The sequence below is a fragment of the Odocoileus virginianus genome, chromosome 22, assembly GCF_023699985.2.
Source record: "Odocoileus virginianus isolate 20LAN1187 ecotype Illinois chromosome 22, Ovbor_1.2, whole genome shotgun sequence".
In the NCBI taxonomy this organism is placed as follows: domain Eukaryota; kingdom Metazoa; phylum Chordata; class Mammalia; order Artiodactyla; family Cervidae; genus Odocoileus; species Odocoileus virginianus.
Window position 1 is genome coordinate 10,857,895 of NC_069695.1, and position 23,576 is coordinate 10,881,470.

General features: G+C 41.3%; 2 protein-coding genes and 4 non-coding genes across 10 annotated transcripts; all 6 read left to right on the forward strand.

The window, feature by feature from the left end:
- The first annotated feature begins 172 nt into the window (after positions 1 to 172).
- Positions 173 to 4,603, forward strand: RPL17 (ribosomal protein L17). Its single transcript, XM_020899779.2, has 7 exons — positions 173 to 466; positions 1,037 to 1,089; positions 1,182 to 1,222; positions 1,669 to 1,803; positions 2,051 to 2,149; positions 3,233 to 3,424; positions 4,464 to 4,603. Exons 2-7 carry the CDS (start codon positions 1,050 to 1,052, stop codon positions 4,509 to 4,511), a joined length of 555 nt encoding a protein of 184 aa, XP_020755438.2. The 5' UTR covers positions 173 to 466; positions 1,037 to 1,049; the 3' UTR covers positions 4,512 to 4,603.
- On the forward strand, positions 893 to 957 carry LOC139030500 (small nucleolar RNA SNORD58). Its single transcript, XR_011482864.1, has one exon. It is a non-coding gene; the product is annotated as a small nucleolar RNA SNORD58 (small nucleolar RNA).
- Positions 1,293 to 1,357, forward strand: LOC139030499 (small nucleolar RNA SNORD58). The gene has a single exon (XR_011482863.1). It is a non-coding gene; the product is annotated as a small nucleolar RNA SNORD58 (small nucleolar RNA).
- On the forward strand, positions 1,900 to 1,964 carry LOC139030501 (small nucleolar RNA SNORD58). The gene has a single exon (XR_011482865.1). It is a non-coding gene; the product is annotated as a small nucleolar RNA SNORD58 (small nucleolar RNA).
- LOC139030498 (small nucleolar RNA SNORD58) lies at positions 3,474 to 3,537 on the forward strand. Its single transcript, XR_011482862.1, has one exon. It is a non-coding gene; the product is annotated as a small nucleolar RNA SNORD58 (small nucleolar RNA).
- Positions 4,604 to 6,054: 1,451 nt separating the features above from the next.
- On the forward strand, positions 6,055 to 10,417 carry C22H18orf32 (chromosome 22 C18orf32 homolog). Of its 5 annotated transcripts, none has more exons than XM_020899785.2 (4): positions 6,062 to 6,164; positions 7,108 to 7,153; positions 8,536 to 8,723; positions 9,695 to 10,417. In XM_020899785.2, exons 3-4 carry the CDS (start codon positions 8,559 to 8,561, stop codon positions 9,758 to 9,760), a joined length of 231 nt encoding a protein of 76 aa, XP_020755444.2. In that variant the 5' UTR covers positions 6,062 to 6,164; positions 7,108 to 7,153; positions 8,536 to 8,558; the 3' UTR covers positions 9,761 to 10,417. The 5 variants fall into 5 exon arrangements, with proteins under 5 accessions (XP_020755440.2, XP_020755444.2, XP_070308675.1 ...); XM_070452574.1 differs by having other exon boundaries at positions 7,108 to 7,152; positions 8,528 to 8,723; XM_020899781.2 differs by lacking the exon at positions 7,108 to 7,153 and having other exon boundaries at positions 6,055 to 6,164.
- The last annotated feature ends 13,159 nt before the right edge of the window (positions 10,418 to 23,576 follow it).

A 23,576-nucleotide genomic window follows, 5' to 3' on the forward strand; every position in this document is an offset into this window, starting at 1 on the left:
CACGGTCCCTAAGCCTCTTAATTCGTTTTCAGATCTTCTCAAACATATTCCACATTCCCTTTCTCCTCCGCCTTCCCCCACCTCTACAAATCTCGTTTCTTAAGGCTGGGACTCTCGCGAGATGTCGAGCTCTCATGAATTCTCCCATGAGCCCCCGCTCTTCCTTTTCCGGTAAGCGGCCTGAGGTGAGTGTGTTTCTTCAGCATCTTTGTCTAGTGATGAATCTTCTGGTAATCCCTGCCATCCTGGCTTTCTCGGCGCCGACTTCGAGACCCTCAGGAGGAGGACTCTAATCCTCCCTGGTGGAGCAGTCCTGTGCGCAGGGATTTGTCGGAGGCCCCGGCTTGGCGCCCCTCTGCTGCGGGGCCTCTACAGGCCGCAAAGGGGCTCAATGGGCGAGAATGGGGGTGACGAGGTTAGAAGCCGGCTGTGGTCGGTGCCGACTCCTGAGGGCCAGTGTCTCGCGGTGAGTGGGGGCCGCGAACGCAGCGCATTTGGGGCCGAATGGAAAGAAAGTTTTGGGGGAGGGGAATGAGGTCAAGTCGGGTCGAGGTTTACTCAGTGGCTGAACGTGAGTTGAGCTGCGCTTAACGCGAGTAATACCCTAAAGTGTGTGGAAAGCTTGGCTTTCTTGTGAATCTGTGAGTAAAGGAGGTTTCTGTAGAGGGAGCATGTCGTTGGGTCGAGTTAACTTTGACCTGAAGGATCTGATGCTGAGCAGGACGCTGGGCTCCTCGGCACGGATACTTGGATCCAGATTTGGATGGAAACAAGCTGTGTTTTCTTCCAGAGGGTTAAGGGAAGGGCATCCGTGTCACTAGTCTTAGCAGTGTCAACGCTGCTGTAGGCAACTGGTAGTTGTAGATGAGATGAAACTGGATTGAGAGGATGGCTGCGATGATGCATTTCTTAGGACACCTTTGGATTAATCATGAAAACAACTACTTTCTGAGCAGCTGTGGACAGAGTTTATAGTACATAAATATTAAACTGTGAGTTGCTGTAAATATATGTTGACAGTTATTCTTGCTTCCAGCTGACCCTTGAAAATGGTGCGCTATTCACTCGACCCAGAAAACCCCACAAAATGTAAGTGAGCAAGCAACATTTCTTATTTTGGAGTATGAGGCACCAAGATACCAAGATTAACCTTTTTTTTTTTTTTTTCCGGTATTTTTTAGCATGCAAATCAAGAGGTTCAAATCTTCGTGTTCACTTTAAGGTAGGTGAATCGTAGTTATGTCCTGAAAGAGTTGTTCCTTGAGTATTTTTTAACCATTCTAAAAAGGTAGCTGCGATGATGTGTTTCTTAGGACACCTTTGGATTCACCATGAAAATAAATCATTTCTGAGCAGCCACCTTTTAATGAACACTTTGATTTAGGATTTGTGGAATTGGGTAAAATTACCAGAGAACTGCTTGAGAGCCTAGTGCACAGATCAAGTTATGGGAAACGTAATTGTAGTTTACAAGATAATGGAGAAATATTAACAGTGAATAAACATGTTTAGGATTCACATTCCTCTACCTTCAAACCAAGTCTCCCTGGTTCATAACAGATTTTGTATATGTTTCAAGAATGGAAGGGATTTGGCTCTTGATAAAGGTTGACACGTTGAAAATACTGGAATTTGTTTAAATCTGACAGCTTACGTTATTATGTTTAGAACACTCGTGAGACTGCCCAGGCCATAAAGGGTATGCATATCCGAAAAGCCACCAAGTATCTGAAGGATGTCACTTTAAAGAAGCAATGTGTGCCATTCCGTCGTTACAATGGTGGAGTTGGTAGGTGTGCACAGGTAAGAATTCGTAGTTGTCGTTTAAAAGGCAATTTGTTAGGGAAGGGAGTAGAAGTAAAAATGGCCAATGTCTCCCTTTACTGAGGCTCCTTATGGTTGCTGTGATAATCTTTGGGACACCTTTGGATTAACCATTAAAAAAAAAAAATGTTCTGAACAACCTTGATGTAGCTTGAAGTAAATTTCATCTTGTAACATTGATTTAAATTGAGGCAAATTACTAATAAACTCTGGTTTTGTTTTTTAGGCCAAACAGTGGGGCTGGACGCAGGGTCGGTGGCCCAAAAAGAGCGCTGAATTTTTACTACATATGCTCAAAAATGCAGAGAGTAATGCTGAACTTAAGGTACCCATACTATAAGTATCTTTATACATGCAACTTGGATTGTTAACTCAGTTACAGTTGTTGTCTGGATCTATTTCCTTGGTTGACTTGCTTTTTCTTTGATTGACTTGATGAAAGTAGCAAGAGTTCCCATTAAAGAGGTTCTTTTAAATCTCTACTTTCAATTTCCAACAGGAAAAAATTTTTGTTTATAAAGCGTTTCAGGAGCATGGTCTGCAGTAATTTCAAGCCTAAGACTCTAGAATTACCCCCCCCACACACACTCACACACAGACATAATGCCAGTACATGCAAGAGAAATGCTTTTTTTTTTTTATTGAGTATTTTACCAAGGGTTTGTAATCTTGTGCTGTAAATGTTAGTGCTCAGTAGTGTGTCTAACTCTGCGGCCCCGTGGACTGTAGCCTGCTAGGATCATCTGTCCATGGAATTCTCCATGCAAGAATACTGGAGTGGGATTAAACCAGGTTTCCTGCATTGCAGGCAGATTCTTTACCATCTGAGCCACCAGGGAAGCCTTTTTCATATTGAGGTTTGTGAACCCCTTCACAGGGTATATTTAAATACAAATAAATACAGTTAAAAAGGAATCATATGATTGGCCTGTGGTTTGTTGCCTACGTTCATAATGGAGAGATGTTAAATTTCAGAGGTGAAAACAGCAGTGTGTAACTGAACAAATCCTGTGCCAACTAAACAAATTTATCCATTTGAGCAGTTATCCTTTACCTTTTTGCATTTGGAAAACTGGGTTAGAACTGGAATTAATGTAGGTCTGTTTAGCTGTAGCCCTTCTAGCTGCTAAACCTTTCTGTCAGAATCAAGCTTAGACATAGATCCTTTGATATTCTTGTAACTCTGCTCCCTAATGAATACCACTTATAAAATAGGGGCAATTACCAGCACTGAAATTTGGTAATTAGTTAGATTTAAGGGAGGGAACTTAGAATGAAATTTAAGAAAAAAAATATGCTATTTAAAGTCATAAGGACTTGAGTGATACAGTTTGTGATGTTAAGATAAAGGTGTTACCTGATTTAAAATTTTTTTTAAATGTTACATGATTTTGCTCCCTTTTCCCAGGGCTTAGATGTAGATTCTCTGGTCATTGAGCACATCCAAGTGAACAAAGCCCCCAAGATGCGGCGCAGGACTTACAGAGCTCACGGTCGGATCAACCCCTACATGAGCTCTCCCTGCCACATTGAGATGATTCTTACTGAAAAAGAACAGATTGTTCCTAAACCAGAAGAGGAGGTTGCACAGAAGAAAAAGGTAAATTACTTGGTCTCTGCTCTGTTTCACTTGGTGTATTAGATTGCGGTTGCTGTGATGACTAACTTAGGACACCTTTGGAATAACCATGAAAGGAAGCTATTCTGAGCAACCACCAACCTCTTATAATCATTTTATTTTGGCTTTCATAAGTCTCATTAGTTTTTTTTTTAATCTTGGGAGATTTTTACTTTATTTTAATTGGAGGTTAATTACTTTACATTGTTGTGGTTTTTTGCCATACATTCACATGAATCAGCCATGGGTGTACATATGTTCCCCATCCTGACCCTCCCCATCCCATCCCTCGAGGTCATCCCAGTGCACCAGCCCTGAGCACCCTGTCTCATGCATTGAACCTGCACTGGCGATCTATTTCACATATGATAATATATGTGTTTCAGTGCTATTCTCTCAAATCACCCCACCCGCGCCTTCTCCCAGAGTCCAAAAGTCTGTTCTTTACATCTGTGTCTCTTTTGCTGTCTCGAATATAATAGCTGAGTGATATTCCATTGTGTATATGTACCACAGCTTTCTTATCCTCTTTCTTAACAGCAAGTGGGAATTTCGTATTGTTCAGTGTGTTAAAACTGTGTGATTATATGCTAATGTCCACACCTAGATGGCCATGACCACTTCAGATGTAATTTATCTGGAACAGGGCATCTCCTCCCTGCAGCCCCTTTCTCCAAGAAATATAAATGATTATGTTTAGTTCTTTAGCCTGGAACCTGGGGTTGACTCAAATCCTAATGGATCTGTCTTCTGTTGATTTTCTCATATTATCCTTCATCCTTTTTTGCCACTTGGTTCTTTCCAGCTGGGCTGCCAGCCTGTAGTCTTCGTTCTCTTCTTAAAGCTCTAATTTCCTCCTGGCTGCCTTTCTCTCCATGCCACTTCTCTGTGCCAAAGGACTCATTCCCTTTATGATGAAATTTCCTATTACCTTTATTGAGATACAACTTTCCTCTTTAAGATGTGTGTTTCTCTTGGAATCATTCTTCTAATAGTGCTTTTATTTTTTTCTTTTTCCCAGATATCCCAGAAGAAGCTGAAAAAACAAAAACTTATGGCCCGGGAATAAATGCCGCAGAAAATAAATGCAAATAAAAGTAAAAGTGTTGGTTGTCTTAATTAGTAAATGTATTTCAAGTGTTAACCACAAAATGGATCAAATGAGTTTTAACAGGCTGTTTTGCATCTTTTGGTACTTCGTATAAAACGGAATTGAGAACATGGGAAAATTTCTGACTCTTTTCCATCTACTTTTTTTAACTTAAAGCACGCTAAGTCTGCTACTGAAGTAGCATTTACTGTATTCAGTTATGCATCCATAAGTGGGGTTTTAGAAGCTTTCAATATCCCAAAGAGGAACCTTAGCAGTGGTTGACTGTCACCTCCTAACCCAGTCCGGCCCTGAGCTTATACTTATGTTGATTTGCCTGTTCTGGACTTTTCATCTAAATCACAATGCTTTGACTTAGCATGTTTTTTTTTCAGGGTTTTTGTTCTGGCGTGAGGTGTTAGCTTCATTGGTGTCCTCTATACAACCTCAGGGACTAGCCTGCCAGGCTCCTCTGTCCATTGGATTATCCCAGCGAGAAGACTGGAATGGGTTTCCTCCAGGGGATCTTCCGACCCAGGGATTGAATTTAGTGAACGGAGGACCTGTAGGACTCCTAAAGCAGTAGCATTTACTGTGCCACCTGCAATATGTGTGTTAGCTGCCCAGTCGTGTCTGACTGTGACCCCACGGACTGTAGCTTGTCAGGCTTTTGTCCATGGAATTCTCCAGGCAAGAATACTGGAGTGGATTGCCATTCCCTTCTCCAGAGGAACTTTCCAACCCAGGGATCGAAGCCTGGTCTCCTGCGTTGCAGGCAGGTTCTTTACTGTCTGAGCTACCACGATGTAGGATCAGTGAAAGTTGCTCAGTCGTGTCCGACTCTGCGACCCCACAGATTACAGTCCATGGAATTCTCCAGGCCAGAACACTGGAGTGGGTAGCCGTTCCCTTCTCCAGGGGATCTTCCCAATCCAGGAATCAAACCCAGGTTTCCCGCAATGCGGGCAGATTCTTTACCAGCTGAGCTTCCAGGGAAGCCCAGGAGCAATCAAAGACTAGCTGATAGCAGCTGTCCCAGTGGGAGTGAAGTGGTACGGCCATTTTTCGTAAGGTAAATCCCTCTCGAAATCGACTTGAATGTTAATTTTCCGTGCTCTGGAATTTAAGACCCTTGTAGTGGGTCTTAAAATGGGGAAGGAAGTGGCAACCCACTCCGGAATTCTTGGCCGGGAAATCCTACGGACAGGATACTGGCCGGCTACTGTCCATTGGGTCGCAAAAAGTCGGAGACCTAGCGACTAAACAGGATGAGGAGCTCAGCCACAGCTGCATTAGAAAACATCCTAGCCGTCACTATGAAGCAAGCTTCCATACAGGTGGTGAGCCGCTCGCAAAGGCGCCATCCTCCGGGCCCAGCCTTGTGGGTGTCGCTCGGCGACGTAGCACCTGGGAAAGCGAGCGCTTCCACCTCGCCTACAGACTCGAGTGACGGCTGCAGCCGCGCCGGAAGTCGTCCACGCCCCCGGCGGGCGACCCATTACGTCCGGCGCGCCGTCAGGCTGACGCAGGCGCGCCTTTGTCGGCCCCTCCTGCGGTACCATTGGCTCGGCGCGTCCCCGCGACCCTCCTTCCGGAAGCGTGTACACTGCCCCTGAGACTTGATCGTCGCCGGTGAGCCGGGCCGGGTAGTGGCCGGGGGGTGGGGTGGGGGTGGGAATCGGGGCGGCGTGGGCGGCGGCCTCGGTGCGCAGGGCGGTTCTCCTGCCCTCACGGTACACCAGCCCCCAGCCCCGCGCGTCTGCCTCCCGCCCACCTCGCCCTTTGCCTGCCCTGTGCCCGCGTCCACCCGCTCCTTCCTCCTCTTACTCCGGATCCGCTCTCTGGCCTGAACTATCGGTATCACTTTTTATTGTCGTTCCCCCCTTTCGCTCTTCCTCGCTCCTGTCTCTCAGTCCTTACCTTTGACTCAGCCTGTCCCCCTCTCTTTTGTCTCCAGACCGATTTCTGGAGGACTGATTCCTTCCAGGAGCTGACGTTCCCCCTCCGCAGCTGCTGCCTGTTCTCATAGAGCGTCAGCTATTTCCTGTTCCATTGTATTGGACTGAGTCGAATGAAAGAAATTCCTCTCCTCCAACAGTTTCGATCCATTTATCTGTGTTGTAATATTCGATAATTGGCTTGGAGACAGTAAATGAAATTATTTTTTATCAACTTATCATAGCCACCTCTAGACCTTAATAAGCCACAGTTTTTAGGCCTTTCTAAGCCATAATTATGATAGAAGTACCTAGTAGTAATTGTTCTTGAGAATTTATTTAAAACAGTTTCAAGTAGGTTAGAAACGTGAATCTTTATGATGGAACGGTTGCAAGTCATCGTATTATCCTAGTGCTCGGTAGCATTGCCAGTTGTTTTGAAGGGTTTCGTTGTTTTTTAAAGTTTGTTAGGAAGGGGAATAACATGATGATTGTGTGTTTTGGGAAGGGAAAATGCAAGAGCGTTTAGCTGGGAAACTAGAATTAGGAGTTCTGGTTTTAGCCAGCTCTAGTTACCTAAAGTGTGGGCTTTGGACAGGTTACAATTTTTGAATTGTTTTGGGTTTTTTTTCTTTTAGTAACAACACTTAAATAGTGCTTACCATATGCGGACACTGTTCTGAGGTTTGTATTCCTATTATCTAGTCCACACTACATCCCTTTGATATAGGTACTAATATATATCTTCTTTTCACACATGGAAGAATTAAGGGACTGTCTGGTCAAGTAACGTGCTCAGGAACACTGTCTAGAAAATAATGAAAGCAGTCTCAAATCCAGGCAGCTGCCCTGGTTCCTGCTTGATTATTATGCTGTGGTACTTGTAAGACCTAAACCAATCTGAAGCTCTTCAGATGAGATTCTCAAAGTCTGTTAGCCCAAAATATTCCTTGTAAAATGCTGAAAAAGACTCTTGCTTCTTTGGTTTATTTTGATCAGAGGATATGTTCTTTAAAATTTTGGAGCAAAATATTTTTGGCAAATTCCTAAATTATTTTAATTTGGCTAGCACGTGTGTGCGCTAAGTTGGCTGCAGTTGTGTCTGACTTTGTGACCCTGTGGACCGTAGCCTGCCAGGCTCCATTGGCCATGGGATTCTCCAGGCAGAAATACTGAAGTGGGTTGCTGTACCCTCCTCCAGGGGATCTGCCTACTCGAGAGCCAACCTGCGTCTCTTCCATCTCCCGCCTTTGCAGGCGGTTTCTTTACCACCACTCGTGCCACCTGAGACTAGAGGACTGTTTTAAAGAATCCAGTTATGAATCCTTTGTAAAATAGTGGTCATTCCCTGATGTACGTTTTTATTTCAGATTGGATTATCTATATCATTCCTCGCTTGTATTGTGAATCATTTTAAATTGCCTAGTTTAACAATGCTTACTCATTCACCAGTAATTACTCCGAATTCCTTAATGTTTTGGTGACTCCTTTTCTTTATATGTAAATGGAAACGCCAGAGTACCCAACCTGACTAGGTGTTTTGAAGATTAATTGAGTTGATGTGGGTAAAGGGCTTAATTGCCTCATCCTCAGTGCTAAGAAGTGTTGGATGACCCTATGACTGTAGCCCTCCAGGCTCCTCTGTCCAGGGGATCTCCCAGGCAAGGATACTAGAGTGAGTTGCCATCTCCTTCTCCAGGGGATCTTGCCCACCCAGGGACTGAACCCATGTCTCTTGCATTGACCTGCGGATTCCTTATCACTGAGCCACCTGGGAAGCCCTGTCTTTCCTTTATCACCAAATTTATGGTTGTGAAACAGTGATTGGAAAGTTTTGGAGGCAGGCTTATTCTCACTTATTTTCAAGTCTACCACCTGTTGCTCCTTTCCCTTGTAGATAGCAGCATTTTTATGAATAGACTCTTGCTTTACAATAGTACCTGTAGTGTGATTTATGTTTTTCCTTCAGTGTAGAAATAGTTTTTTCATATATTTTAATCTAGGTATATTCCTTCAGTCATTAGTCTATGATGATCTAATTTGTTTTTTCTGCTGTTTGTCAATAGTTCAGGAACTCACATCTGGGACAATGGTGTGCATTCCCTGCATCGTTATTCCAGTTCTGCTCTGGGTCTACAAAAAGTTCTTGGAGCCATATATATACCCTCTGATCTCCCCCTTTGTTAGCCGTATGTGGCCTCGGAAAGCTATACGAGAAACCAACGATAAAAACAAAGGCAAAGTAGACTATAAGGTAAGAACATTAAAATGCCTTGAATGGGTCGGGGCAGTATAGTCAGGGTAAAATAATGACTTTTGGAAAATCAAGTTCTTTGAACCATAGTGACTTTTGGAAAGTTAAGTTCTTTGAACCAGAAGCTTCATTAATATGTTTAAATTTTCAGAGAAGGAGAAATACCGTATGATATCCCTTATATAAATTATACAAATGAACTTACTTACAAAACAGAGACAGACTTACAAAACGAACTTATGGTTGCCAGAGAGAAGAGATAGTTTGAGAGTTTGGAATGGTCATATACACACTGCTATTTTTAAAATGGATTACCAACTGGGACCTACTGTATAGCACATGGAATTCTGCTCAGTGTTATGTTATGTGGCAGCCTGGATTTGAGGAGTTTTGGGGGAGAATGGATGCATGTATGTGTATGGCTGAGTCCCTTCACTGTTCAGCTGAGACTATCACAACATTGTCAATCAGCTGTACTCCAATACAAAAGAAAAAGTTCAAAAGAAAAAAAATACTAAAGTCTAAATTTCTCTTTTTTAAAATAGGGCTTTGGAGTTTTCTATTTATAATTAACACTTGGTTTAAATTAAGGTTTTAAGTAAGTCCTCTGATTTATGCATTGGCTACTTGCAAGATAGTATTTCCTGTCTGGTAAGAGTAATGGTAAATAGCTAATAGAGGACAAAAGGTGATTCTGAATAAGCCAGTTTCTCTGATTGATAACTTTGATAAGAGATGTAATGAGTAGATTCATAGAGGTTTTCTTCTTGTAATGCAGTTATTTTTTAAATGAATATTTAGACAACTGTGTTTTCTTTAGTGTTGGTGATTATTAAATTCAATCACCTGCATGAATTTAGCCATCCTGCACGTTTCCAGTTTTTTCATTCTGAAGTTTGTGTTTTTAAAGAGAATATCTCTTATAATGTCTCTTTTTTTGTAATGATATCTAAAATATTTTTTCATTTTAGGGTGCAGACATAAATGAATTACCAACAAGAGGACCAACAGAAATTTGTGATAAAAAGAAAGACTAAACTGATTGTCCCGAAGGATCTCATTGTTTTAAAAATGGACCTGATACTATGAAGCACCTTCTTTGTAATTGTCTCTGATCTTTTTCCAAGACCAGAATTTGGGTTAGATATTAATAGTTTAGATGTTTACCTGACACTAATCAGGGAATACCTGGTATTTGTATTTAAAATGTAGCTAGTTATATTTAACAACCTCATACCTGAGTTCCTTTTTCATTAAAGTAGCTTTCATTTCCTTTATTGCAGTTTTAAAAATATGAATGAATATATAAGGTTTGTGCCAGTAGACACTGTTACTAAGTCAGTACCTAGAAGTCCCTGGGGACTCTAGCTTTTATTCAGGCTCTTCAAATTTGAGTAGTGTAATTTTACTGTGAAACATTGCAGTGAGACTGTGCAGTCAAATGAAAGGTAGTTTTTGGAGATGATAAAAACTTGAAATAAAGATGTAGGTACTGTCCAACTCAAAGGAGTAGCTTATCTGTGAGAATAGTAATTACTATTTATTGCTCTGAGAAAGATAGAAAAGACAGGGAAATAGGGGAAACCTCTCTGGAAAATGAAACATCTTTTACATAAATGTCTAATGTGTAATATAAAATTCTAATCCTTGTTTTGTTCCTTCTGTTCCTACAAATGTATTAAATATTCAGTTTAGCTTGTTCTTTTTTCTTTTAAATATTTAAAAGCAAGATTTTTTAACCACATCAGAAAGCAGGATTGGAATAGTGTGATGGCATCAGAATAGTTATGGGGCAGTGATACTTTCTTCTTTTTAAAAAAAATTTAGATTGTGTCAGTTATTTTGTTCCATAGTAATACACCCTAAAGTTAGTGGGTTTTAGTAACAGTGAAGTGAGCAAGTAAGTTACTTGCTGGTCTGGGCCTGTCCACATGGTCTTTCATCCCTGGGCTTCTTCCGTCTACTGTTGGGATATACAAATATTCAAAGATGGCAAGACATATCTTTATATAATGTTTGTTCTCTCTGAAGCAAGGAGAAGTTAGAAGGAATGCCCCACCTTGGGTCCCCAATGATGTCCTGGATCTTAACTGAGGCTCTGTTAAACTCTGTCTGGTTAAGTCATTGATCCACCTTGAACTTCCTTTGATAGAAATGAGTCTGTTTCAGCTTTTCTACCCCAGTGCACCTGAGGGATTAGATAAATTCCTGTTAGCTGCTAAATCCAGTTGATTAATTTGGATTGCTTTTTAACGTATTAAAAACTATATTGTGAAAGTAGCAGATGTTCATAGTAGAGCAATGCTAGGATAGGTTAAATGAAAAATGTCCTTTCTCTACTCTCATTCCTTTATTATCTTCACATTTCTAAGTGATACATGTATACAGTGTTTGGAGCTATCAGCTGTAAACGTTAATGACTTCTGCCATGACTGAGATATAGGTATTTTACACTATATTCCCTCTTCTCCCATACATCCTCCAAATACTATTTTTGTAAATTTTGAGTCAAAATTTGCAAAATTTTACCTATTGATCAGTATATATATCATCATGTGTGCTCTAGGTGTCTTCCATTTGTTCCTCCAAATCTTTGCTTCCCTCACCCTACCCTGCCGCTCAAGAAAGCTGTATGGACTACCTCAGTGGGCTTCCTGTGACCTCTGGCATCTGTTGGTTTGGCCAGTGGTATCTGCAGCAGGAGATGGGAGGGAGTAAAGGAAAGTGTGAGGTCAGGGTATTTTTTTCCTTGGCTCCTTCCCTTCAAGGCATCTTCAGGTCAGATGTGTTCCTCAGCCAGAAGTCACTGAACATCATGGTGACCAACTCCACACGACTGCTTCCACTTTCCACTGACCTGTCCCTCTCCTTGCCTCTTTGGGCCTAGGGGTGATGGCATCTGTTAGTAGTGGCTCTGGGTCACTGCTTTATCTCAGCTCCCATCGTCTCCTTGCTGGGACACTGATAGGATGAGCAGGTGACTACAGCTCCCTGCTTGGGTTGTGGGTGTAGTGCCATCGAGTTGCCGTTCACAGAGCATTGCTTTCCTGCAGTTGCTCCCTTTTCTCCCCCTATACTTCCTGCATTGACAGTTGCTGCCTGGGTGCAGGGCGCAGGGGCAGTCCTTAGGACTTCTCTTCACCACTCCTGTGTTGCATCTTGTTCCCTGGATCCCGCATCTTCCTCTGTTGGTTTACTCCTTCAGTGTTCCTGAAGCATACCAATTTTTCTAATTCAGTACTGAATTTCATAAAGTTAACACAGATAATTTTGAAAAGTGATCCCCTAGATCACTCCAGTTCATTTAAACCTACCTTCCTTAGAATTGCTGATTTTCTAAGTCCATTTCTACTTTTAGCAGTCTCACACCAGAGAGAGAGACTAGTGGTTCCCAATCTTGTATTTTTACATACTACTAAAAAATATATTTTTTAAAAAGTTGAGGAGTGGATTTCCCTGGTGGTCCAGTGGTTTAGAATCCTCCTTGCAATGCAGGGGACACAGGTTTGATCCCTGGTCCGAGAACTAAGATTCCACTTGCCACAGAGCAACTAAGCCCAAGTGCTGGAGCCTGAGTGCTGAAATAAAGAGCCAGTGCTGCCAGAAATTTCTTAAAAAGTTGGAGGATGATCCATAGTTGTTAGGGGAAGCACACTGACTGAAACCGCCCACCCTGGCCAGGCACCATAGTAACCATTTGCAAGAGTTGTTTTAGACAGGTCCTGGTAAGGAACACGGAACTAATAACCCTCCACCAACCTGAGGAGTTCGGGAAAGGTCAGGATGAGATACCACATGTCCGACCACCTCCCAGAATCCTTCTCTCTGGCATTCATCTGGGCTGAACAAGGATGCACCACCAGAAAGGACTCTTGAGTTATAATGATTGGCTAAAGACAACCAATGGGAAACTAATCCCATCACTATAAAACCGAGACTGCAAGCCATGTGACAGCTATTAGTTCCCTGACCCTACTGTTCGCCGGGGTGCCCTTTCCCAATAAAATCTCTTGCTTTGTCAGCACATGTGTCTCCTCGGACAGTTCATTTCCGTGTGTTAGACAAGAGCCCCGGTTTCGGGCCCTGGAAGGGGTCCTCCTTCCTGCAACATAGATGCCAACTTTTTATTTTGCCAAGTGGGAATGTATTAAAATGATGTGATTTATTATCACCATTATTTCATAAAAGACATTTTGACAGCAAAAGAGTGAAAAGGAACATGGGAATAAAGAGTAACAATAGCGTATTAGCATGAGTACATGTATAAAGGATATCTTTGTGTCTTCATGAGAGATTCACAATTTTGGCCATGTTTTTCTTTTTATGGTTGGTGAAAAATCATCTATCCTTGGACTGGATTTGGTAGTCACTGTTCTATACCACACAAGTATTATCTTGCTCCACCCCATATCAGCCCTAACATGTCAGTCTATATTATATATATGTTAACTGTAGAGTCTAGGATTCCAAAGCCATACCCTTAAATTGTCTTGACATACTGACCCTCTGCAGAGCAGTCACAGTGGCTGATACCTTGTCAGACCTTAGTGGGAATAATGGGGCAGAAGTGGAGAAGAGTGTAGACTAATTAACATTGACTTGTTTTCAAGGTTCGATTTTGCCCACATTTAGCATGACTTTATCTTAACTGAGTTTGCAAGAACTGATTTTGTGCTAGTTAACTGCATTTCCTCTTAGACACATTTTCTCAGACAGTCCTTTAAGGCTCTCCTGAAAGACTTGGGTTTTGTCATGTCTTTTTCATTATTGAGCTTCATTCCAAGAAAACAAGTGAGTCAGCACTACTCAAAATGACCCCTTCTGATGTGTTGATCTGTTCAACAGATTGATGGGATTGAAAAGAACTACCCACTGATCCTAAGCTTCTTGAGCTACCTAAAGCTAAATGTCCCAGGTTCACTTATAATCAAAAGGAAAAAGGGGAAGAGAGGTTCTCTTGTGGTTTCCTCCCAACATAACTACCAGCTAGTTCTGTCCTCAAAGTCATATTTGTTAATAAGGCAAACAATTCCTTAAGAAAGACAGACTACCGGTAGATGTATTTAAGTGAAGGGAGAGGTTAGATTGAGAAGGTATGACTGAGAAGGGCAGTGTATGGTGGAGTAGCTGCAAAATATACTTAAACACTCCAAATGTTGAGCTGGTATGGACCTTCAGATACACCTAACCCCATCCTCTCATTTCTACTAAAATGTTTGCTGCTGCTGCTGCTAAGTCACTTCAGTTGTGTCTGACTCTGTGCAACCCCATAGACAGCAGCCCACCAGACTCCGCCATCCCTGGGATTCTCCAGGCAAGAACACTGGAGTGGGTTGCCATTTCCTTCTCCAATGCATGAAAGTGAAAAGTGAAGTCGCTCAGTCGTGTCTGACTCTTCGAGACCCCATGGACTGCAGCCCACTAGGCTCCTCCGTCCATGGGATTTTCCAGGCAAGAGTACTGGAGTGGGTTGCCATTGCTTTCTCCATCTAAAATGGTTAAATGGCCTAAAAAAAAATAACCCAGATGTTGGAACAGGGCAAGTCTTCTTCAGGACTGCTATGTACACTTGTGCTGTGTGCACTGCCCATTTTCAGAGGGTTCCGTTCACACAGAAAACAATTGTAAATGATGCCCCAAGATCTATACATAGCACATTCGCAGTCCTAGAGGTCCTGCTCCTGACTTGTAATTCAGCGGGTAAAGTTTCAGACTTCCTTGGTGTATTCATTTTCTATTGTTGCATAACAGAGTATCACAAACTTAGTGGCTTAAAATAACATGAATTTATTATCTCACATTTTCTGCAGGTCAGCCATATGGGTATGACATGGCTGGATTGTCCACTTAGGATGTCACCAAGCTGAAACCAGGATGTTGCAGTTCTCATCTGGGCTTCCAAGTTCACTGGTTGCCAGCAGAATTCATTTTCCTATGTCTGTAGCACTGAGGTTCCCACTTTTCTCTAGTCAGCCTGGAGCTACTCTTAGCTCCTAGAGGCTATTTGTAGTTCCTGGGCGTGTGGCCCCTATAGTCAGCTCACAGTATGTATGTTCACTTTCTTCCAAGGAAGGCAGAGCACATCTTTGACTTCTAAACTGGGACCACCAGAGAAAATGCTTTTAAAGGACTCACGTGATTATGTCAGGTCCAAGTAATTTCCCTAATTTAAGGTCAACTAATTTTGGATATTAATTACATCTGCAAAATTCTTTTGCAGCAGCATTTAGCTTAGTATTTGATTGGTATTTGGGAGAAGATATAGGTACATCAGGGGCCAGGAACCTAGGGCAACTGTCTGAGAAGCTACTGGAGGTGATGGAATTCCAGCTGAACTACTTCAAATCCTAAAAGACGATGCTGTTAGAGTGCTGCACTCTTACGTCAGCAAATTTGGAAAACTCAGCAGTGGTCACAGGACTGGAAAAGGTCAGTTTTCATTCTAATCCCAAAGAAGGGCAATGCCAAAGAATCCAAACTACTGCACAATTGTGCTCATTTCATGTGCTAGCAAGGTAATGCTCAGAACCCTTCAAGCTAGGCTTCAGCAGTACATGAACCGAGAACTTCCAGTTGTACAAGCTGGATTTAGAAAAGGCAGAGGAGCCAGAGATTAAATTGCCAATACCCATTGGATGGATCACAATAAACTGGAAAATTTTTCAAGAGATGAGAATACCAAACCATTCACCTTACCTGTCTCTTGAGGAAACTGTATGCAGGTCAAGAAGCAACAGTTATGCAACTAGACGTGGAAAAACAGACTGGTTCAAAATTGGGAAACGTCAAGGCTGAATACTGTCACCGTGCTTATTTAACTTCTATGCAGAGTACATCATGTGAAATGCCTGGCTGGATGAAGCACAAGCTGAAATCAGGATTGCCAGGAGAAATATCAATAACCTCAGATATGCAGATGATACCACCCTAGTCACAGAAAGCGAAGAGGAACTAAAGAGCCTCTTGATGAATGTGAAAGAGGAGAGTGAAAAAGCTGGCTTAAAACTCAACAGTTAAAAGTCTAAGATCATGGCATCTGGTCCCATCACTTCATGGCAAATAGATGGGAGAAATGGAAACAGTGACAGACTTTTATTTTCTTGGGCTCCAAAATCACTATAGATGGTGACTACAGCCATGGAATTAAAAGATGCCTGCTCCTTGGAAGAGAAACCATGGAAAACCTAGACAGTGTATTGAAAAACAGAGACATTACTTTGCCTACAAATGTCCGTATAGTAAAAGCTATGGTTTTTCCAGTAGTCATGTATGGATGTGAGATTGAACTATAAAGAAGGCTGCTGAAGAATTGATACTTTCGAACTGTGGTGTTGGAGAAGACTTTTGAGAGTCTCTTGGACTGTGAGGAGATCCAACCAGTCAATCTTAAAGGAAATCAATCCTGAATATTCATTGGAAGGACTGATGCTGAAGCTCCTATATACTTTGGCCACCTGATGTGAAGAGGCATCTCATTAGAAAAGACCCTGATGCTGGGAAAGATTGAAGGCAGGAGAAGAGGACCACAGAGGACAAGATGGTTGGATATCATCACCAACTCAATGGACATGAGTTTGCGCAAGCTCCGAGAGATGGTGAAGGACAGGGAAGCCTGGCCTGCTGCCATCCATGGGGTTGCAAAAGTGAGACACGACTGAGGGACTGAATAACAACATCCTAATTTGGCCCCAGCAGGAAGCACACACAAATACACAGTGACCCCGCTCCTAAGTTCTTCCAGCATGAAGCAGAGGATAGCCCCACTATCCACTATTAGGAACTGCAGTGGTCTGGCTGTCCAGGTAACTTTTTTTCGAGGCGTGGCTTCAGGGCTCCAAATAAGGAAAGAGGAACAGGGACTCTGTGGACTTAGCTGTGTAGCTGGGCCCTCCTGCAGGCAGGAGGGACTTGAGAACAGAGTAACCTCTCACTCAGCCACACAGTCAGCACCCCGGACCTGAGGAGCCACATCCTCTGAGCATTCTGGCAGCTGGGTCTTATCTGACTGCTAAAGGCTGGCATCACAGGGAATTCATCACCATTGCATGCAGGAGGCCTAAGGGACTGCTCATTTCAGTCTTCTGCTCAGCTTACTGGCTATGCAGTGAGTGTCTGTGTCCTCGCAGGTCCCTAAGTCTCTGTTCCTCATCTCCAATAGAGAGACTTGGTTAATTGCCAGTGTCCCTTCCCAGTGGCAATTTTATTTGATTATCTGTTCATCCAGCCTCTGGATGAATTCAGCCTCTGCTTGGATACATGAAGTGATCAGAATCTCATTTTCCTTCCAGGTAGACCATTTCACTACTAGGAAGCTTAATTTTCGTCACAACCTATTGTGAAGTGTTTTTCAGGCCATTAAATTAGCTTTCTACATCAACTCTTTCTCATAGGATTGTCTGGAGATTTAAACAAAATACAGTACATAGGTCATAACAGCTAGTGAATGTTTAATTATTAGTATTGATCTTATTGTCAAAAAGTTCTTACATGGAACAGAAATCTGTAAGCTGTAACTTCAGACCTGTAGTCCTAATTTTGTTCCCCGGTACACCAAAAATAAATGGGTCATGACCTCTGAGAACAGTAATCCTATTTTTCTCAAGTCTTCTCTCTCTTTTTTAAAAAAAACATTTATTTGGCTGCATCCAGTCTTAGTTGTGGCATGCGGTATCTTCACTGAGTCATCAGGAATTTTCATTAGGGTGCTCAGATGCTCTAGTTGTGGAGTTCAGGCTCAGGTGTTGTGGCAAGTGGCCTTAGATGCTCCATTCCATGTGAGATCTTAGTTGCCTGACTAGGGATTGAACCCACACACCCTGCATTGCAAGGTGGGTTCTTAATCACTGGACCACCAAGGAAATTCCTCTCAAGTCTTTTCTTTTTTTTTTTTTAAGTCTTTTCTTAATCTAATTGTGCATCCTCAGTGCTGTCAGCCATTTCACATTGAACATGAGAGCTCTCTCCCTCCTGATGACCCTTCGCAGGATAATCTAGTTCTGGTTAATGTACAGTACATGTCCCTTAGGAGGGGCACCCAGAAACGCAGCTGTCAGTACATGTGAGATGACTACCACCTGGATTATGCAGGTGAATTAAAATTTATAGAAAAAGGCATGCTACATGCATTATTTAATTTAATTCTCACAGAACTATGACATATGAATGTGTTACTGTCTCCAGTAGAAAACTAGTCTCAAAAAGGTTAAGTGACTATTATGGGCTGCATGTTTGTCTCCCCCCCCCACCCCAACCCCAATTTATATATTGAAGCCCTAACCCCAATGGGACAATATTAGGAGGTGGGGTCTTTTGGAGGTAATTAGGTTTGGGTGGGGTTGTGAGGGTGGAGCCCCCATGAGAGGACTAGAGTCTGTATTAGGAAAGAAAGAAACTAGCCCCTTTTTCTCCACCATGTGGGGCTACGATGGCAAGAGCCATCGGCAGACCAGGAAGAATGTTCTCACCAGATACCAGATGAGCCAGTGCCCTGATCACCAGGGGCTGGACCCCCCAACCTCCAGAATTGGGAGAAATAAGCATCTCTTGTTTGAGCCACCCAGTCCATTGTATTCAGTTACAGGAGATAACGAATAACTGACTAGGGTAGTGACTTTCTCAAATCATTCAGCTCATAATTATGGAACCAGAATTCAAAGTCAAGTCTGACTCCAAAGTCTGCTCTTCTTTTTTTCAGAAAAGTTGGAAATGGGAGCACTGTTCACCGACAGGCCTGAAACAATAATCTAGAGATAGTTTTGACTCTGCTCGTGGAGTGGCCTTCTAACGGGCAGAGGTCTTTTTTGGCCCGTTAGTTTCTAAGAAGAGAGCACCCTCCAGGTGAAGATTTGTTCACACGTGGAATCTGTTCCAACTTGCAACACAGGAAAGCTGCACTTCCGGACTTTGTGACCTGGTGGTTATAAAAAGTTCAATTCAGGAGGTTTTGAGAGACCCCTGGTCTACCCATTAGGCTCCACTTTATGACCCAGCCCTTCTTTCCCTCCTGTTTTGTTTTTTTTAAATACAATTATTTTGCTGCGTTATGTCTTGGTTGCGGGTTTTTTGTGTGGGGTCTTGTGTTGCAGCACGTGGGCTTCTGTGTAGTTGGCATGTGGGATCTTAGTTCCTGGACTAGGGATTGAACCTGCATCCCGTGCATTACAAGGCAGATTCTTAACCACTGGCCCAGCAGTGAAGTCCCTCCTCCTGCTTTTAATGTTCTGAATTTTGTATTTCATGTGTTTGCAAGTCAGTTTAAATACTTTGGAGAAGAATCTAAACAAACTAACAACTGAATAATTAGCCCCAGCTCTTTCCCCTTTTCTCCATCATATCTAATCTGAGTTTTCCAGAGTACAGGCAAGCTCTTTTAGTAGCCTGCACTACTAACTGAATTTATAGTTATCTAATACCTTCTAGGATCCTTTTAATTTGAGTCATAACCTACCCATTTTTTAACAGTTTTCAGTCTACAGTATTTAAAAATCTTTAATCATACTTTTTTTTTTTCAATCAGTGATATGTTTATGAGGTACAAAACTCACAAGTTATAAGAGTGCACACAGAGAAAGATTTCTTCTTCCTGTCCTGGTTCCCAGGAACCCAGTTCCCCTCCTAAGAGACAGTCAGGTTTACCAGTTTCTTCCAGAGTTATTTTTTGAAGGTGTAAGCAAATACACACATAGGTATGTATTTACTTTCTCTTTCTTTAAGTCACTGCTTAGTTTTCTTCTTTTGATTAAAAGTATATCTTAAAAATATATCTTGGCATCCAGTCTCATCACTTCATGGCAGATAGATGGGGAAACAATGGAAACAGTGACAGACTATTTTCTTGGGTTCCAAAATCACTGCAGCCATGATGATGGGGACTGCAGCCATGAAATTAAAAAATGTTTGCTCCTTGGAAGAAAAGCTATGACAAACCTAGACAGCATATTAAAAAGCAGAGACATTATTTTGCCGACAAAGTTTTGTCTAATCAAAGTTATGGTTTTTTCCAGTAGTCATGTATGGATGTGAGAGTTGGACTATAAAGAAGGCTGAGCGCTGAAGAATTGATGCTTTCGAACTATGGTGTTGGAGAAAACTCTTGAGGTTCCCTTGGACTGCAAGGAGATCAAATGAGTCAATCCTAAAGAAAATTAATCCTGAATATTCATTGGAAGGACTGATGCTGAAGCTGAAGCTCCAATACTTTGGCTACCTGATGCGAAGAACTGACTCATTAGAAAAGACCCTGATGCTGGAAAAGATTGAAGGTGGGAGGAGAAGGGGACGACAGAGGATGAGACAGTTGGATGACATCACCAACTCAATGGACATGAGTTTGAACAAGCTCCAGGAGATGGTCAATGACAGGGAAGACTGGCGTGTTGCAGTCCATGGGGTTGCAAAGAGTTGGACACGACTGAGCAACTGAACTGAACTAACTTAAAAAGAATAAGTGTATCTTGAATATCAGTGGCTATTAGATTGCTTTTTCTCTTTTAACATTACCAGAAAAACTATAATCACACTTAATAACAGATTATCAAAATATATGAAGCAAAAATGGGCAAAGTTGAAAGGAGAAAAGAGATAGTTTATAATAATAGTTGGAGACTTCAATACAGTCCTCTCACTGATGGCTAGAACCACCAGAGAGAAGGTAACTAGGGAAATAGAGGACTTGACCAACGCAGTGAACCAACTGGTTCTAACAGACACATGTAGAAAACTTTACTCAAAAACAAGAGGGTACACATTCTTCTCAAGTGCACACAGGTCATTCTCATATAACAAGAAGCATATGTTAAGCCATAAATTGTCTCAATAGATTTAAAAGATAATATTATGTAGAGTAACCTCTCTGACCACAGTGAAAGGAAGTTAGAAATCAATAACAGAAGGACAACTGGAAAATTCACAAAACTTTGGAAGTTAAAAACCACACTTTTTTTTGTTTTTGGCCATGCCAAGTGGCATGTGGGATCTTACTTCACCAACCAGGCATTGAACCTGTGCCCCTTGCATTGGAAGGGTACAGTCTTAACTACTGGACTGCCAAGGAAATCCCTAAAAAACACACTCATAAACAACTAGTGGATAAAAGAAGAATTCCCAAGGGAAATTAGAAACTATCTTGAGGGAATTCCCTGGTGGTCCAGTGGTTAGGACTCCAAGCTTTCACTGCCAAGCGTGTAAGTTCAACTCCTGGTTGAGGAACCAAGATTCCCAAGCTGCATGATGTGCCCTCCCCTCCAAAAAACTCTTGAGACAAATGAAAATAAAAACACAATGTAACAAAACTTATGGGACATAGTGAAAGCAGTGCTAAGTGAGAAATTTATAGTTATACATGTTTACATTTAAAAAGAAGAAAGATGTCAAATCAACATTACAATTTAAGGAACTAGGAAAAAAAGAGCAAACTAAACCCAAAGCTAAGAGGGAAGGAGATAGTAAAGATTAAAGGCAGAGATAAATGAAATAGGGAATAGAAAAGTGATAGAGAAAATCAACAAAACCAAACTATGGTTTTTCAAAAAGATCAACAAAATTGACAAATTTTTATCTGGATTGCCTAAGAAAAAGAGAAGAGTCAAATTACTAAAATCATAAGTGAAAGTGGAACATTACAATCTATGCAACAGAAATTAAGAAAGATTATAAGAGTACTATGAGCAACTGTACACCAACAATATAGATAATCTAGATGAAATAGACAAATTCTAGAAACACAAAACCTACCAAGACTCATGAATCATGAAGAAATAGATATCCTGATAGATCTGTGACTAGTAAACAGATTGACTCAGTAATCAAAAATCTCCTAACAAAGAAAAGCCCTAGTCCTAATGGCTGCTTCACAAGTGAATTCTACAATAACATCTAAAGAAGAATTAACACCAATCATTCTCAAATTTTTCCCAAAAAATTGAAGAGGAGGTAACACTTCCTAAATCATTCTATGAGTTTTGCCTTGCCCTAACGTCAGAGCCATTACAAAAAAAAAAAAAAAGAGAGAGAGAGAAACATGCAGAAATATCTCTGGTTTATGTAGATTCAAAAATTCTCAACAGAGTACTAGAAAATTAAATTCAACAGCATATTGAAAGGATTACACACCACAAGCAAGTGGGCTTTATTCCTGGAATGCAAGAATGCTTCATCGTGTTGTCGTAGAGCAGAAACCAACACAACTATGTAAAGCAATTATCTTCCAATTAAAAATAAATTTTTAAAGAAGAATGGTTCAACACACAAAAATTGTTCAATGTAATATACCACATTAACAGAATAAAGGGGAAGAAATTCTACATCATCATTTCAAATGATGCAGAGAAACCATTTGACAAAATTCAGCATCTTTTTATGATAAAACACTCAACAATCTAGAAATAAAAGGAAACTAATATAATAATACTATTCAGCCTTATAAAGATGGGAGATCGTACGAACCTTTCGGACATTATGCTAACTGAAATAAGCCAGTCCCCAAAAGACAAATGCTGTATGATTCCATATGAGGTATCTAAAATAGTCAAAGTCATAGCGACAGAAAGTAGAAAATGGTTGCCGTTGGTTGGTTAGGAGCAGTGGGGAAAGGGAGGTAGTGTTTAATGGGTGCTGAGTTTCAGTTGGGGAAGATGAAAAAGTTTTGGAGATAGGTGTTGGGGACAGTTAAACAACAATGTAAATGTATTTAATACTGCAGGGCTGTACATTTTAAAAATGGTTAAGATAGTAAATTTTGTTTGTTAACTGCAATAAAAAATTTTTTTAAATTATCAGATAAAACCTACTATAGTAAGTATTTTGCATATAAATTATTTTATTTATGTACACTTTTTTTTTTTACCACACTGAGGGTATACGGGATCATAGCTCCCAGACCAGGGATCAAACCCATGCCTCCTGCAGCAGAAGCACAGAGACCTAATCATTGATAGCCAGGAAATTCCCTTGTGTGTACACTCATGTTTGTAAAATAGATTTCTAGAAACGTATGTTGCAGTGTCAAAGGGTATGTGTTTCATAATTTTGACAATATTGTCACACTGTTGGCTGTGCTGACATACAGCCTCCAGCAATGTATGGGGCCTAGTCCCCACATCTTTGCCAACAGTATGCTATCAAATGTTTTGAATGTTCACCAATCTGATTTGAGAAAATATTTCACGGTAGCTTTCATTTGACTCCTGTTATAAGGGAGTTTTGGTGTTTAAGAGCTGTTAATGTTTCCTTTTCTATTAACTGTTCCTGTGTTGGGCAGCAGGGTTTTGAAACCAAATGCAGACATTTAGAGTTCTTTTAAATTTCATCCAGCGCTTTTTTAATTCACTGCTGTAGTTAATTGAAAGAATTTTGAATTATAGTTTTCCCACCAAGTCTATTGGCTCTCTTTATATTTTTGCCAGCCAGTGGATTTTGCTGGTCAGTTTATGACCACAATGTCTAGTTCTCCAACTGGGATTTCCTGAATTCCAGGGACGTCCAGAGACTCTTTGGTCCCAGAGTCATACAGTTCAATTCCGAGCTACAATCTCTCCTTCCACCATCACCATAAAAGGCACCTTGTTATGTTGTATGGATGTGTCATGGTGCATTCAATCAGGCCCCTGTCATTGAACTTTTAGTATTTCAGTGACATTTTTTAGTCAAGTACTCAGTTTTGCACTCACACAATAGGGAAATGATGGATTACCCAGTACATTAGTTGGCTAAAACTGCGATAATAAAGTCGTACAAACTGGGTGTCTTTAATCAATAGAAATTTATTGTCTCACAGTTCAGGAGGCTGAAAGTCAGAGATCAAGGTGTCTGCAACATTGACTTCTTCTGAAGGCTTTAAGAGAGGATCTGTTATAT